The 17,065-nt window shown below is 33.8% G+C and overlaps 1 protein-coding gene across 4 annotated transcripts in view; it reads left to right on the forward strand.

The window, feature by feature from the left end:
* The window catches only part of LOC150098408 (uncharacterized), a 255,884-nt gene extending 239,228 nt beyond the window's left edge, over positions 1 to 16,656 (forward strand). The window contains exons 22-23 of one of the 4 annotated variants that reach the window (XR_016549454.1): positions 13,030 to 13,136; positions 14,885 to 14,958. Coding sequence is in view for 1 of the 4 variants with exons in the window: in XM_090404682.1 (XP_090260808.1) it covers positions 14,885 to 15,073 (189 nt within the window). In the remaining 3 variants the exon portion in view is untranslated. Of the gene's footprint in view, positions 1 to 13,029; positions 13,137 to 14,884 lie in introns of those variants that run through there. The other 3 variants (XR_016549455.1, XR_016549456.1, XM_090404682.1) reach the window with 3 other exon arrangements.
* Positions 16,657 to 17,065: the final 409 nt, after the last annotated feature.

Consider the following 17,065-nt stretch of genomic DNA (forward strand, 5'->3'; position numbering starts at 1 on the left):
TTTCATTAGAAGCAGAGTTATAGTGCCAAGAGTGACAGTGTGTTTTGACGAACGGTCAGAAAATGAGTTTCAAACAGAGAACTGCGACTGACTTTTGTGTTAAACGTGGTAAACGTTTTACACAAAATGCATTAAATGCTTCAAAAAGCATACAGTGATGAATGCTTATCCTGTACTCAAGTTTATGAGTGGTTTAAGCGATTTCAAAGTGGTCATAAGATGCTTGAGGATGACAAAGCCGGGCCATCCAAAAACTGGACTGACCGAAGTTAACATCCAAAAAGTGCATGATTTCATCAAAGAAAACCCGAAATTGTCTGTGAGATTGATTGAAGATGAATTGGGGATTCCAAAATCAACTGTGCACAACATTTTGACCGAGAGTTTGGGCCTTCATAAATTGAATTTGCGATTTGTTCCCCACAAGTTGACTGACGACCAAAAAATGTATCGAACTGAACGCTGCAAAGACCTCATTAAAACCGTTAAAATGTGATGTTTTGAGTATGAGCCTGAAACAAAGCACCAGATGGGTGGAGACCACTAGAAGAGGGGCATCTGAAAAAAAAGTCGCTTGGAGAAATCAAAAGTAAAGACAATGCTGATTTTTATGATTCCAAGGGCATTATCCAAAAAAAGAATTCCGCCTGGCCAAACAGTCAATGGCAAGTTTTATCTCGAAGTTTTGAAGCAGTTGATAGTGAGAATTCATCATGTACAGAATGAATATCGTGATGTAGGCAGTTGGTCACTTTTGCATGATAATGCACCATCTCATCGTTTGAACATTGTGAGACGGTGTTTGAGCAAAAACAAAGTTTGTGTATTGGATCACTCACCGTATTCACCTGATTTAGCACCCTGCGACTTCTTTCTTTTTCCCCGACTTCATTTGCCAATGAAAGGAAAGCGATATGACACCATTGAAAACGTTCAAGCGGCAGTTACCACGACCCTCAACAGTATCCCAAAAACCAATAGGAAAAAACTCATTTAACAAATTAATTGACCGTGCCAAATGCTGTATCGAAGCTGAGGAGAGTATAATAATTGAAATAAATGATTTGAATAATTATAATTAGCCTGTGTTTTATTTTCTATCAAAAGTTTGGTTTCTTTTTGGACAGAGGGTGTATTTTCTATATCAATTCCATCCACTTGTATCTTTTGTTTCATGTTCTTATCACTAAATACATTGTCTTTGTTTTTTCCAAATTCATAAGTCCAAATCTCTTCCCTTCCTCATTTAATAGGTTCAATATTTTTTGTAGTTCTCTTTCTTCTTCTTCAATGTCATCTGCAAATCTCAGATTGTTAATTCTCATCCTCATCCCATGTACTGATATTCCTTTTGTATCTTCCTTCATTTCATCCATTGCTCTTTCTAAATGTGTGAAGAAAAAGCTTGGTGATATTCGGTCCCCCTGTCTAGCACCTCTGCTTGTTCTAAACCATTTCCCCAAATCATCACCTATTCTAACTGTGGTAACTGCATTCTTATACACATCTTTTAATGTAGCTATTAGTTTTCCATCAATACAACAGGATTCTAGCATTGCTAATATCACTTTCTGGTCGATACTGTCAAATGCCTTCTGAAAATCATCAAAGCAAGTATATATGTTTTTGTTTTTTCTCCTAGCTTTCTCTGCTATTAATTACATTGTCAAAATCTGTTGAATTGTAGTTCTATCTTTCCTAAATCCTGCTTGCTCATCTGTAAGGTATGCTTCCAACTGTGTTCTCAATCTTTCTGTCAATGTCATCATCATCTACCAAGGTGACTTGTCAAAGCAATTGTTCTATAAGTTTTACATTCTAGCTTATTTCCTTTCTTGTATAATATCACTAATACTGCTCCTCTGACTTTTTCCCTTCTTTCCATACCATATTACATAGTTGGTGCATTTCTGTAACCATACTTTTGCCACCATATTTAATCATTTCTCCAGTGATGCTATCATTACCAGGACTCTTGTTGTGTTTTACCCTTCCTGTTGCTTTTTCTACCTCTCCTCTTAAAATGTCAATATCATACTTATTATTAGCTGGTGGTGATATCTGTTTCAATTCTTTAATTAGTTTTCCAACACTATCTAAATCTAGTTTTTCTTCATATAACTCACTACAATATCTTGTCCACCGTTATACAGTTTTATCTTTATTCATCAATAGTTTGCCTTTTTCATCTTTAATTGTGGTACGTTTTGGTTGCCACCTTCTATTAATGGTTCTAATCATTTTGCACCTAGTTTTATGCTCTCCGTAGTGCTGTTCTATATTATTGCAGTGAGCTTCTAACCATTTCATTTTATCCATTCTGACACTGCTTTTTTCACCTCATTACACTTTCTTCTATATTGCTTCTCAGTGGCTCACACCCAGAGGTGTGAGCCACTGAGAAGCAATATAGAAGAGAAGCCTTGAGAAGCAATATAAAAGAGAAGCCTTGCCCCTCCCAAAGAAAAAGGAAAAAAAACCACTAGAAATGTTTCAAAAATCTTTTCCTAATTAAAATTCACTTTTTTTATTTGTTGTGTCGTGTCTTCTATTTCTATACTACTTATGAATTAGCAATCATTGCAGATGCTCAGTCATAGGGCGTATGTGGTGTAGTGTGTATTTTCAAATCGTCTACTCAACTCGAGTCCCCCCAAGATTAAATCCTGAGTGTGCTACCATTGCTCTTCTATTTGTTTTGATGTATCCCTTCTTATCTTCAACATTATTTTCTCCTGTACTAATTTTTTCTATTTCTGCTTCACTTATTCTTGCTGTATCTCTTCATTTCTGATGATGGGGTTTATATTTTCTTTTTAATTTCAACTTGATGTTTGCAATCACTAAACCATGATCCGAATTTATATCTGCTCCTTGAAAGTGAAGAGTCCGACACTGCTGTACCGATGTTATCCATCTTCTTTTAATTGTAATCATATCGATCGTGTTCTTGATTTTCCCATCATGTGATCACCATGTCCATTTTCTACACTTCTTTTTTCTGGAATCTTGTGTTACAGATTATCATCTCGTGGTCCACAGCAAATCTAACATTTTTTAAACCTCATTCATTTCTTCCTCCAAAACCATATTTTCCCATGATGCTTTCCCAACTATCATTATATTCTCCCAGTGGATTACAGGGGGGGGGGGGATATTCAGTTATTTTCAGATGATTTGAAGCTGGGAAGGGTTATTAGTAATAGTTCAGATGTGGCAGCCCTGCAAGAGGATTTGAATAAACTAGACAGATTGGCAAATGAATGGAGATGTTGGTTTAATGCAACAAAATGTAAGTTCTTGAGGACACTTTGGGACACTTCATACTCTGTTGGAGGAGTCATACTGGAAGAAGTAGGGGAGACAAGAGATCTGGGATTGATGATTGATGGAAACCTGAAATTCAGGAGACATATTGCAAAGGTGGTGAAGGTAACACAGAGGATTGCTGCAATACTGAGAAGGATGCTGACCTGCAGAGATAAGAGTTATCATTCTGTTGTATAAGACCCTGATCATACCACACTTAGACTATTGTTCTCAAATTTGGTCCCTAGGATTTGAAGAGGATACATTAACTGTGGAAAGGAGTACAGATGCGGATAACAAAGATGGTTTCAGGACTGTACAATGTTAGTTATGAGGATCGGTTGAAGGAATGTGGACTGCAGAGTTTGGTAGATAGAAGGAGAGGTGATATGATTGAGAATTTTAACTGTTGAGGGGGTGGTTACAGGGCTGACACTGAGGAGTTCTTTTGCTTGGCGGAACAGCAGGGAGGAGTGATGACGAGGGGGCCATCCCTGGAAGTTAAGAAAGGAAGCTGTGAGCAAGAGGGTAAGAAGTGGCTCCTTTGTGTGTGGGGGGGTGGTTGAACCATGGAATGCATCGCCTGATGGTGGCGAGAGAACGGTCAGTGAGTTCAAGGAGTGGTATGATACTTTCTTTTGACTTCACTGAGGCCTGAATAAAATAATAATAAATAAAAATAATGATGATAATCTATTCTGACTGGCATTTCAATCTCCTTCAGTAATTAGTACAACTTGCTTTGGTATTGTTTCTATTGTCTCTGTCAGATGTGGGTGAACATATCTGGACTATTGATAGATTAAATGGTTTTTACTTGAAATCTCTCTACTATGATTTGTTCACTGACTGGTTTGTAGCCTAAAAGTGCCTTTCTAGCTTTCTTTGTTAACAAGGAAACCAACTCCTGCTTGGTGTCATGCCCTGACCATATGACTTTGCATCCATTTATCTCTCCTGATGATGTCCATTGCATATCTGCCAGTCCCAGTATATCACTTATATCAGCTTGATTTGTTATTGCACTACCCAACTTCTCATCATCAACAAACAACTGAATATCTCCCTTTAAGCCATTTCCTATATCATTTATGTACAAATTAAACAACAATGGCCCAAGCACAGAGCCCTGAGGTGCACCACTGGTCACCTGCCTCGTCCTGGACTCTGCTCCTCCATACACCACCTTCTGATATCTCTTTCTAAGCCATCCTCCTATCCATATCACCAGTTTAGTATCCATCCCCATCTGCTCCAATTTGCGCAACAGTATTCCATGGGGTATCCTGTCAAAAGCCTTAGCAAAATCCAGAAATACCACTTTGTGGCATTTCTGGATTTTTCCTTTGTTCAACTTAGATGTCATTCTATTATAAAAACCATTATATAAAAATTATAAAAACTTTAACCAAGAATGCCAACAAATAGAAGACCAAAACAAGAAAGGAAAAACAAGAGATCTTTTCAAAAAGATTAGAGAACTAACAGGGAAATTGAGTGTCAAGGTTACAATATTGAAAAGTAAACACAAAGGATATCTTACAGAAGATATCATTTGTGTACATCAAAGAAAGAGTATACAGAAACCCTTTACAGAAAGGACTCCAAAATTACTGAGAAATTTGAAGAGCAGGATTATACACAGGAGCCAATATCGCTGGAGAGTGAAGTGAGGTGGGCACTGCAATAGCTATCCAGTAAGAAATCACCAGGAGGAGATGGAATACCTATTGAGCTGCTCAAAGCACTGGGAGAAGAGGCAGTTAAAATTTTAACAGCTCTATGTCAGCGAATTTGAATAACAACTACATGGCCTAGGGAATGGAAAAAATCAGTTTATATACCTTTATTGAAGAAGGGCAATGCAAGAGTGTGAAAATTACAGAACTATAGCACTGATTTCTCATGCATGAAAAGTCTTAAGATCATTCAGAAAAGACTGGAACCATTCATGAAGAGAGAAATGCCAAATGAACAGGCAGGATTTCGAAAAGGCAGAGGAACAAGAGATCAAATTGTCACTGTGAGATGGATAACAGAAAGAGCACAGGAAGATCAAAAGAAAGTCTACCTTTATTTCCTTGACTATAGCAAGGCTTTTGACTCTGTAGCTCATGTGAAACTGTGGAATGTGTTAAGAACAATGGGTGTATACCAGAGCATTTCATTATCCTTCTGAGGAATCTTGATTATGAAGAAGAAGCTACTGTCTGAACAAATCTTGGAGAAACTTAGTATTTCACAATAGGTAAAGGGGTGTGACAAGGATGTATTTTATCTCTGTACCTGTTTAACTTGTGCAGCGAATACATTTTAAGGATGGCAGGGCTGGAGGAGTCTTCAGTTGGAATTAAATTGGTTGAAGAAATATTAATAACTTGAGGTATGCAGATGATACCAACTTGCTAGCAGAATGCAAAGAAGATTTGGGGGAACTTATTATGAAAGTTAAAGAAAAAAGCTAAATATGGCCTTAAACTTAACCTCAAAAAGACAAAAGTTATGGCAACATGTGAACTTAATGATTTCAAAGTAGATGGGGAGAAAATGGAAGGTTAACAATTTTGTGCTCCGGGGATCCCAAATTGATAAATATAGTTATTGTACTGAAAAAGTTAACAGAAGATTATTACTTGGAAAGAAAGCAATGACACATTTAAGCAAGATCTTTTCGCAACAAAAATCAGAATCGTGAAAGCAGTGGTATTCCCTGTGGTATTGTATGGATGTGAAAGTTGTACCCTGAGCAAGAGTGAAAAAAGGAAAATAGATAGGTGCATTTGAATTATGGGTTTGGAGATGCTTACTAAGAATACCATGGACTGCAAAGCAAACCAATAAATCAATGATAGAATAAAGCCAGTTTGCTCCCTCGAAGCTATGATCATCAAGCAAAAATTGTCATACTTCGGACATATTATGCGAGCAAATGACAGTCTGGAGAAGATGAAGATGCTTGCTAAAGTTGATGGAAGTAGGAGAAGAGGAAGACCAAGAATTAGATGAGTGGATAGAGTTAAAGAAACAACTGGAATGCACTTGGAAATTCTGAAAGATATGGCTAGGGACAGATCTGAATGGAGAATGTATGTTCATAGAATCACCAGGAGTCAAAAACGACTGGATGGAACATAACAACTCTTGCTTGGTCCTTCTTATGTGGTTGAAGTTAAAATCCCATCTTTGTTTATGTCACTGATTGTAGATTTGCCGACATTGTATTATTAGCAAGTTGTATGGCCGCTTCACACGTTTTTAGATGCTGAATTATTTTACACTTATCCAATAGTAATAATGTTACACGTTTTCTTTTGGTAGGCTTTGACCCGATAGCCATTTTAGCAAAATAAATTTTAGTGTTAAAAACAGTAAAATAAAATATGAAGTTAATAAACAATAAAACTGTCAGTTTTAAAATTTATCTGAAAAATAAAATCGCACTTACTAAAACAATCGATAATCATTCACTGAAAACTTACAAAAATACAAAACAATAAACGACAACTCAGACAACGTTTCATTTCCATAACCAAAGAAAAACTGAGTGTTATATACCAGGGGTGGCCAGCAAGAGCCCTAGTTACCTACCAGAAATTGTTAAGAGTCACATTCCAAAGGTCTATGTCAGTCATATACGTACACACACAAATACAATATCATTTATAAGGAATAAGGAAAAAAAAGTTTTTGAAACATTATATTATTATTATTACATATTTTTTTGTGTATTTACATTTTTTTATTTACTCTTTACTAGTAGAAGGTTTATTTATTTCTAAGTTAGCAACTAATTTTTGATAATTTGGTTTGTAATTAGTAATTGAACTTCTTATTAATTCTTTCAAATTGGTTTGTTAATTGAGAACGATACTTGGATTTTACAAATTTCATCGTTGAGTACAGTGATTCAACATCATACATCGATCCAAAAATTTATAATAAACGATATGCTGCATTTTTTAAATGGCTATACTTTATGGTAGGTACACATTTCCAAAATTCATTGATTGAATTTACTGATTTATGTAACATTTTAAGACCTTCGTCTTCTTGCATTTCTATTAACTCCATTTCTCCTGATCCGTTCCAGGGAGTAAGATTTTTAAAAGTGGGAAACCGTTGTTAATTACATCATTTTCAAATGGATTTAATAGAAATGCAATAGATGGTTTTAATTCTTGTAAGTCTACAAATCATTCTTCAAAGTCGTCCAACAGGTTGTTTAATTTTGCTCAATAGTTACTGATGGCTGTAGGAAGAATATCACATCCTGAAGTTGCTTTTTTCAAACGTGGAAAGTGATTGAATGTCTTTTCACTTATTTTTTTTTTTGAAAAAGCTGTAATTTTTTTTTAAAACTAAAAATGCTCTGACTCAATTCTGAAATGTTCTTGCCTTGCAGCGACACATTGAAATTTTGTAAATGTTTCATTATATTAGTAAAAACATTAAGTCCTGGATCCATTCATTGTTTTTTAATTGCAGATACAATTGCTTTTTTTTTTATATCTAGGAATTCGATAATAGGTTCCAATAAAGCTACAAATTTGTTCGATACACGGTATTGTTGGATTCTGATTATGTGGAAATTAGAATAAATGTTATTTGATTCAGAATCCAACATGATTTTCCGTCACAAGAACTACATTTGTAAATAATATTTAATGTAAATAATATAAATTATAATTTGATATCATATAACCACCTTAATTATAACAAATATTTAATTATTTAATTAAAGGAATATGTTAATGATAATAAGATTCTATATTAAATATTATTAAGCTGTTTTATTTATTGTTATGTCAATATTGTAAGAACTTATATTTGTAATTTAATTACGCATTTATTGAAAAGCAAATATTCTAATTATTCCTGTTTTGTGAAAGCTTAATGTTATGTAATAACTCAATGTAGTTGTATAGCCTAATGTAACATTCGCGAGAATGTTTACGTTTATCAGTTGTCATAGAGACGCATGAAATAAACGAGCGCGAGTGAAGGAGAGCGTGGGCTAAAGAAGAAGAAAAAATATATACGTAGTAGGGGAGTCGGAACGGAATTTTGGAACTAAAAGGTAGCAAGGAGATAAACTAGAGAAGTAGAAGTAAATAAAAGGTTCTTAGGGTAGGAGTTAAGTGGATAATTTTTATAAGTGAGCAAGGAAGAAACGAATTTTATAGTTAGCTGAAAGTGAAATCAGCAGTAATTATAGAAAGGAAATTAATGCTACAATCGGGTAAAATAAGTAGCTGGACATTTAAGGAAGAATTCTGAATGAACCCGGCTATTCTAGAATTGTGGCTTATTTCCAATTTGCCCTAAAGGAACCTCACAGCGTTTTAATTGATTTATGAGTGGTAACGACGATAGATGAAGTACCCTATAATTGAAGTCTAGAATTCTGAAGTGTGTTTGATAGTGCTTTAAGTATAACTGTGGATAAGTCTTGTTGATGTGTTTTTTTTTTAGTAAGATAAATAAATTCCAAAAGTTTGCTCACGACATAAATAATGTACTAGGAACTAATTCCGGTAAGGTTTATCATAGTGTATTATTTCAATGCTTGAAGGATTGTTTGTTGATTACACTATGCTTAACGCTGCTTTAACTGTGGAAACTCTTCGTGAATGAGAGTTGGAGATAAGAATTGTTTGAAAGATATTTTCAGCTATTAGTGCTTGTGATATTTTGAACTTATAGCATGACTGAGAATTGTGTGAAAATTGACTAGATTGGATATTCTGCTTGTTTAATTTAAGTGTAGAAACTTTGTAACCCAGAGCTGAGAATGTGCATGTGAAGACTTAGAAGATTGTGCTAATGTGATTAACTTGACTTAATGTTTGACTGTTTCTGCTATAAAAATTAAAGTAATAATTATGTATGTGTTATGTAACCTACATTAAATGTTCATTTGATAATCTATCTATTGTATTTGCCTGAATTTCTTTTTACTGCACCGTTCACAAAAATTCGAATCTAGCGGGAATCCCAGAAAGAAAATAAATACTTCGGCCTGATTGAATGAAAAGACTGCTAACCAACTTTGAATTGATCGTAAGACTTATCTAAGGATAGAGTGGCGCAGTATAATAGAAATTTCTCTACCCTTGGATTAGTGATCAATTTACAATTAGTTGTGTTTATTTAGGTGAAAGTGACTTGTAACAAGATGGCGGATTCGAACAGAACATGAAAACAACGTCACGACAGTATGTAGATATCTCACGATGCAGTACAATGATAAATCATTTATTTGTTCATTCAAATCAAGTTCATCAATAAAATTTCGAAACTGACGGTGGTTTTTTGCATTAGTCCGAATGAAATTTAAGATTTTTATGAGTGGTGTAAACACATGTTCAGAATTAAAGTGTTTTGCAACAAGATGTTCTCGATGCAAAATACAATGAATGGGAATGAAATCGGGAATGCTTTCATCTGTTTTTAAAAGTCCAATTAATTCTACATTCTTACCCACCATTGCTGCTGCTCCATCAGTAGCTATACTTACTAATTTACTTTTTGGAACATTTTTAAGGGCAACATCAAAAGCTTCCTTAATATCAACACCACGTGTACTATCTTTTAATGCTATTAAATCTAATAATTCTTATTGCGTCACTCCATCCTCAAGAACAAAACGAATAAAAATTGCTAATTGTGGTTGGTCTGTAATGTCAGTTGATTCATCAAGCACCAAACTAAATGCTACACAATCTTTTATATCCTTTTCTAATTTTGATAATAAATTCACATTTATCTCTGAAATTCGACATTCAATTGTATGTCGTGTGGTAGGAATGTTGGTAATTAACTTTAAGAGTTTTGAATTATTAAGGTTCAGTGACTCAATTGTATCAAGAATGTTTTGCTTAATAAATTCTCCTTCGGTATAAGGCCGTTTTGCACGTGTGATGTTCCATGATATTTTAAAACTAGCCTCTATTACAGTTTTAGATTCTTCAGTAAATTTTACCATGAAGTTAATTTGGTTATTAACTGAAGATTTCAACGATTTCAAAAAAAAAAAAAAAAATCAGCTAATGCCTTTTTGTTCCTGTATAGAGAGTAGGCGAGACCATTTTTTAGCCAAGCTTTTTAATTTGTATTTCAGATTTTTCTGAATATTGAGACAAAAACTTGCAATGCAATTTTTCATAATGACGTTTTAAATTCCCTACTTTGAAATTGTTCACTGTTGAACTACAGATGAGGCAAAAAGCTGTACCATTTTCCTCAATAAAAGCAGTCTTCTTCTTCCCATTCTTCCTTAAAATTTCTATGTTCGTCGATATACTTCTGCTTCTGTTTATTTTCAAGAGTCATGCTGCAAAATATTCTATAATAAAATTTTAAAAATAAAATATTAAGATTTAAATCATTTAGAATTTAAATTATTACCTTTTTATTAATATAAGAATTACGAAATTCAGTAATGTATCTTTTTAAATTTTCTGACAAGGTAATATAAATATAACTACATTGCCGAACAGCATATGAACAGCAAACTTCATCAAGCCACTCAAAAACATTGACCAATCGAGCAGCAAAATACAAACATCGATGATTTTTAGAGAAAAATATCACTTTTTTTTTCCTTTTTTTTTTGGCTTTGCCTCGAGTTTTTTTAAATTATCATCATCATTCAGAAAAACTTTATTAGGTGATTGCACCATGTCTGATAGAAATTTAAGAAAAATTATAAATATTTTTTATTTATTAGTTGAGCCGCAATAAAAGTTAAGAAGAGCCACATGCGGCCTGCAAGCTGCAGTTTAGCCACCGTGGTTATATACAACCAGGCTTTAGGCTAAGTCATCGTTGTTGTTGAAGGAACTTTAAGATACACAAACATTGTGCAATAGTGTGACTAATCAGTTCATTAATGACAATGGTGATTCGTGCTGACAAACTGTACGTACTGTACAGTATAAGAAAGCAAACCTGAATACACAATAAATCAAAATAGGCCTACAGTATAACCGTACAATCGACAGTATGAAAAAAACACTCTCCTGTAATAACAATCAAATAAACAATAATAGTTAAAATAACAATTACACAGGCCTGCGATGGAAAAGTTGTCTGAGAAGTAATAATTGATTCTTATAGAATTTTAGGTGCTGAGTTCAGAAAAAATAGTAAAAAAATTTCATCACCCACCAGTTTTATCCAATTTCTAATTTTATCGTTTTTATTAGTATTTGGATTAAAATTCAGCGCATTGGTATTTATTTTCATTCTCCTTTATTTATAGCCAATTAATTGTATAAGTGCTTTTTTGAAGTACCTTTTTTTTTATGGTAAATAAAGAAATTTTCACGAGACTTCTCATTCTTAAGATAGGAGAGGGAGTGAGGAATGCAAATAAAAGTGCAGGTGGCTACTTTGAATCTGATTCTTCGAGATAACGGATGACTCTCCTGTTGTAACAGACACATTTTTTAGTGTGATTCTTTAGTTGAATTTTAGTCATTGACTACTAAGGTTATCATATTTTTGAAAGGTAGCATATTTTCTAAGTTAGCGTGAAGATTAGTTTAACATGTTTGCAGTTTTTAATGTTTTTACGTAGGGTTGTGTAATAGTGTTGATGTCTTTCGTTAAAATTCATTTAACTGTGTTTTAAGTGGTGTTTGTATTGGCTTCAAGAGGTTGCAAAAATTCACCTAACAAAGAGGATACACCAAATATCCGTGCTTGTGAATGAAGAAGGAATGGCCAGAAAGAGTCGCATTAGAACCTGGAATTAAAAATGTGTTACAAAACAAAAATTAGATGTTTGGTTGCTCAGGAAAAAATCCTTTTACCACCGCTTCACATAAAACTGGGATTGATGAAGCAATTTGTCAAGGCTTTGTCGAGAGAAGGAGAGTGTTTTAAATACATCTGTGCAAAATTTCTGGGATTATCTACAGCGAAATTGAAAGAAGGTATTTTTATTGGTCAGGACATCAGGAAACTTATGAAGGATAAACTGTCTGAAGAAAAAATGGCAACTGTTTTGAAAAAGAAGCGTGGAAAGCTTTGAAAGAGGTGGTGACCAGATTTTTAGGAAATCACAAGGACCCCAACTATAAAATGATTGTGGAAGACATGCTATAGAAATTCAAAGATTTGGGATGCTCCATGAGTTTAAAAGTGCACTTTCTCAACTCTCATTTAGACTACTTTCCTGAGAATCTGGGAACTGTCAGCGAAGACCAAGGAGAGCAATTCCAAGACATCAAGGAGATCGAAAGAAGGTATCAGGGCAGGTGTGGAATGCCAACGTTGATGGCAGACTATTGCAGGATGTTGCACAGCGATGAACCAGGAAAAGAATTTCACAGAAAACAGTTCAAAAAGAAGCTTTGAAGGAAAAAGAAAAAAAACGCCACAATGAAATATATAAAGTGTGTACTAAAGATTAGGAAGTACTTTAATTAAATTTTTTTTTTCCCAATACTTTCATTCCAAAAATATTTATGGAAAATTTAAATACTGTTATTATACTGTAATATTGAGATCCATTTTGTGAAAAATCTTTACGTGATTGAGAAAAATTGAGAGATATTTGAAATCAGCTGCCAAAAATAAATCAGAAATAGTTAATAGTTTCCAGACACCTTTTCATGACTCGAATTTTGCAGGCCTGTGTTATTAAATAAAAATAATACTACACAAAATAATAATACGTAATAAATAAAACTTTCTTTTTCTTTCAAACCGCAGTTCGGATCACTGGAGGGTTCGGACTAAAGAAGTTCGGATTAGCAAGATACCACTGTTATTAGATACTTCCCAAGAAAGCATGGCATGATCATTGTCACCAACTGGTGGTAAGTCATATTAACAGACTCCTTCTGATGCTATGAGCAAATCCAACACTCTTTGACCTCGAGTTCCTTCTTTCACATTCTGCTTGAGAAAGCTGTCTTGCAACAGTGCTATAAATTCCTTTTCATTCTTATAAGATTTCTCTTCTACCCAATTAATGTTTGGATAATTAAAGTCACCCATAATGATCACTCATTTAGTAACCATAAGGTTAAATTGGCAATGCATTTCTTCGTCCCCTGCAACTGAGTCGCCAGGGCAACATCCTACCACATGTTTCATTGTATTAGCCCCCACTTCACACCAGGTAGCATCAAACTCACTACTACATGGGACATTGTTACCATCATTGTTTTCTTGCCGTCTTTGTTTTCCACCTAACCGGACTTAAGTCATCTGATATCATTAGTAGTACTCTTCTGTCATTCCTAAAAATAGTATACCCATTACACTTGATCCCAGTTATCATATATGATTTTGATAGCCAGGTTTCACTAATCACCTGTATCTTTGCTGATACTGTACAAATTCCAAATCTATATGAACTTAGAATCCTGTTCTCATGTTTGGGATAGCAGAGTTTGGTGGATAGGAGAGGTGATATGATTGAGACTTTTAAACTGTTCAGAGGTGGTTACAGGATTGACACTGGGGAGTTCTTTCGCTTGGTTGAACAGCAAGAAGGAGTGATGACAAGGAGCCATCCCTGAAAGTTACGAAAGGAAACTGTAAGCAAGAGGGTAAGGAGTGGTTTCTTTGCATGGAGGGTGGTTGAACCATGGAATGCATTGCCTGATAGAGTGGTGAGAGCGAGAACGGTCAATGAGTTTAAGAAGTGGTATGATGGACTTTGTGTTTCCTAGGATGGACCTCCCACGATGAGTCTTGATAGACTTTGTGTTTCCTAGGAAAGACCTCCCGTGATGAGTCTTTTGACTCCTTGGAGGCCTAAATAATAATAGTGGACGAAAACCTCTATAAAAATTCTTCTTGCTGTCCAGCTCAGCTAACTGGTGTGCTTTCTTTCTCGCATAATGTTTCTGCTTCCCCTTTCAGCTGGTACTTCCTTAGGTATTTTGATAAACTGATATTCTTCCACCTCTTTGTTAAATTGGTTATAATATGAGCAACATTTGTTCAGCATTCTTTTACAGTCCTAGTGCAAGCCCACAAATTCTCCATCTATTCTTTCATTCCATCTGCTTTTATTCTTTCTAACAACCTTCCCCCATGAATTGTTTAAGGACATCATCCAACTATTTAAGAAATATATCAATAGGTTCCTTCTCTCCAAATTCCTACCACAAATACAGCGCTAATGTGCAATAATGTTTGCAATCTCTAGCAAAAAAAAAAAAAAACATAAAATTTCCATAGCTGTGGAAAAATATATAAATCCTCTGCCTTTTCATTCCCATAATTAATGAAATGAGCTATGAACTATTGCTTACATATCTGGAAATTTGACAATTTTCAAATACACAAGCTTAAAATTGTTAATTAAAAATTATTTTGTTTAACATATTGGGCTGAACAATCCATTCTCTCGCACAGGTACATAACTTGTGCCTTTTCTACAGATACTCCCATGGCATTTTTTTCTAAGCTTAATTCATTAATTCTAAGACACTTCAGAACTTGAGAAAATTTGTTAACTTTTCATTTTCTACTGGCAGTATGTAAAACTTTAAATGCTGCTATTTATAAAGTATCCAAAATTATTTTAAATGCTTTATTCTCCTTCTTTCAGATGAAGACAATATGTTTATTACATCTGAATGAAGGTAAGCCTGAACACTGGCCGCTGACTTTAAAAGAAGATATTGTTGAACATTATATAATTACAGATGAAAAGCTTAATTACCTGATAAATTCAAGGATTGGCTGGTGGTCATCCATTGTTGGATTCTTTCAATGGCTGTTTTCACTGTTTACTTGAAATTATTTGGTGATGAGCAAGTGTTTTACATATAGTTCTTTTTTTTTTTTTTTAACTAGGTAGTACATTGATTATGCACTTTTTATGTGGATGTATATATAAAAAGATGTTTTACATTTCCTTTAGGAAGCTCTTGAATTAAATTTAGAATCGACAGCACCTTATCTTTATTGTATAGCTATTCTGTTTAATTTTTTTTCCATTAGAAATTTTAGTGTAAAATATCACATTGATATGTTATTTAAATTTAGTTGGAGTTTTATTGTAAATTTTAATGTTGATACAGTCAACTCTCACTGAAGTGAACATGCAGGAATGGAAGGAAAGATTTTACTACATAACTAAGTTCGCATTGTTACTAGCTTCCCATCAACAATTTTCTTCCAAATTAATCTGTTATTTGCATTTTAAGTAACCTGGAAAGGTTTATCGTGCGAAAATTTTTCTTGTTTTTATCCCTATTTTACTCAAGTATGAGCAAATCATAAAATTTTGCTTGTGAAGAATGTTTGCAATTAACCTGAACATTTGATTTTACCACAAGTTGCTTTAAGTATGCTATCATATAAAAGCATATGTTGCTCTCCAATTATACTTAGGAAGAATGCACTATAATGCTCAAAAGTATATGTACAAAAATGTGTGTACATACACAAAAATAAAGTTTATAACCATTACTTTTATAACCATTTTTTTATCACACTATTCTGGATTTGAGATAGTTGCAACTTTCTTGTTAGATTTTATATCATATCTGACAAAAACTGTTTTTGTTTATATACTACCATAGTAAATCTATGCAAAGCACTTCATAAAAGTTTGCATCAAGTATCATTACTCAATAGCTCATTTGTACTAAGATCAGGTTTGTTCTAGTAATCCTAAGTATCCTATAATATAATTTGAGAGAATATACAGTTTTTAGGAAATATGCATTATGGAATCTGTAAAGCATTTTGTGTTACGTCAACTGTTTTTAGTGTCTAAAAAGTTATGAAGGTGCTTCTCATGTTTGCATGTGCTAGATAAAATGTGGATAACAAGAATACTAAATGCAATGGGAAAATTTTCTACAACTATCTCAAATCCTCAGTATAGTAAAAATGTGGTTATACTTTTTTGTGTGTGTGTGTGGGGGGGTTAATTCTGATGAGTTTAGCTTGCAGAATCTGAATCTCCATGGCCTAGCTTTTTACCAACAAGACCTGAATGAAAAGGATAAAGCCCGTCTCAGAATTGTTTTACCTTAGGATAATTAGAATACTTAGCCATAAAGATACACTATGAGTAAATTTGCTGTGTGTAAAGGGGGGGGGGGTCAGTCGTATGGAATGTTTGCTATAGTGAGCTTTCTATTCAAATAACCATATTCTGGAACATTGGCTGGGACTTTTGCTGCAGTGAGGGTTGACCATATTTATTATTTCAACCAAAGTTTCCAAGTATAAAAAAAAATATATAAAATAAAAATACCTATCTGTATTATAGTGTTTTTATGAACAATATTTTTTGTGATGGATTTTTCGATGTATAGTCATATCTGTAATACATTATGTACAGTATATGTTTTGAGAGTTGGAAGAATTAATTTCAGAAGGTTGTAAATACTTGTAAATAAAGTTGTAATACTCAAATCTTGTTGTTGCATTTACTTTAAAATATAACATAATATATTATATATTATATATTATTATATAATAGTTTCCAGTGATGGTGGTTGTGTTAATTAAGACATGGCATTTCTTAACATGATTTTGATATTTTGTTGGAACATCTTTATTAATACAATCTGGAGAAGATGGTTAAGGGAAAAATCCAGAGGATAGCATGGTTTTGTGAAGGATATGCCGCCTCGTAAATTACCTTTTATAAATTAAGGATGCCAAGAAATTATATTCGTGGTTTAACCTTTATCTAAATTTGCACGGGAAGTAACTTCATGATTGGACAACTCGTATATAGAAGCTAATGACTTCACAACAATTGCCTTAG

Source organism: Typopeltis vanoorti, chromosome 15 (assembly GCF_054136105.1).
Source record: "Typopeltis vanoorti isolate ZY-2024b chromosome 15, IOZ_Tvanoo_1.0, whole genome shotgun sequence".
NCBI classification, from domain to species: domain Eukaryota; kingdom Metazoa; phylum Arthropoda; class Arachnida; order Uropygi; family Thelyphonidae; genus Typopeltis; species Typopeltis vanoorti.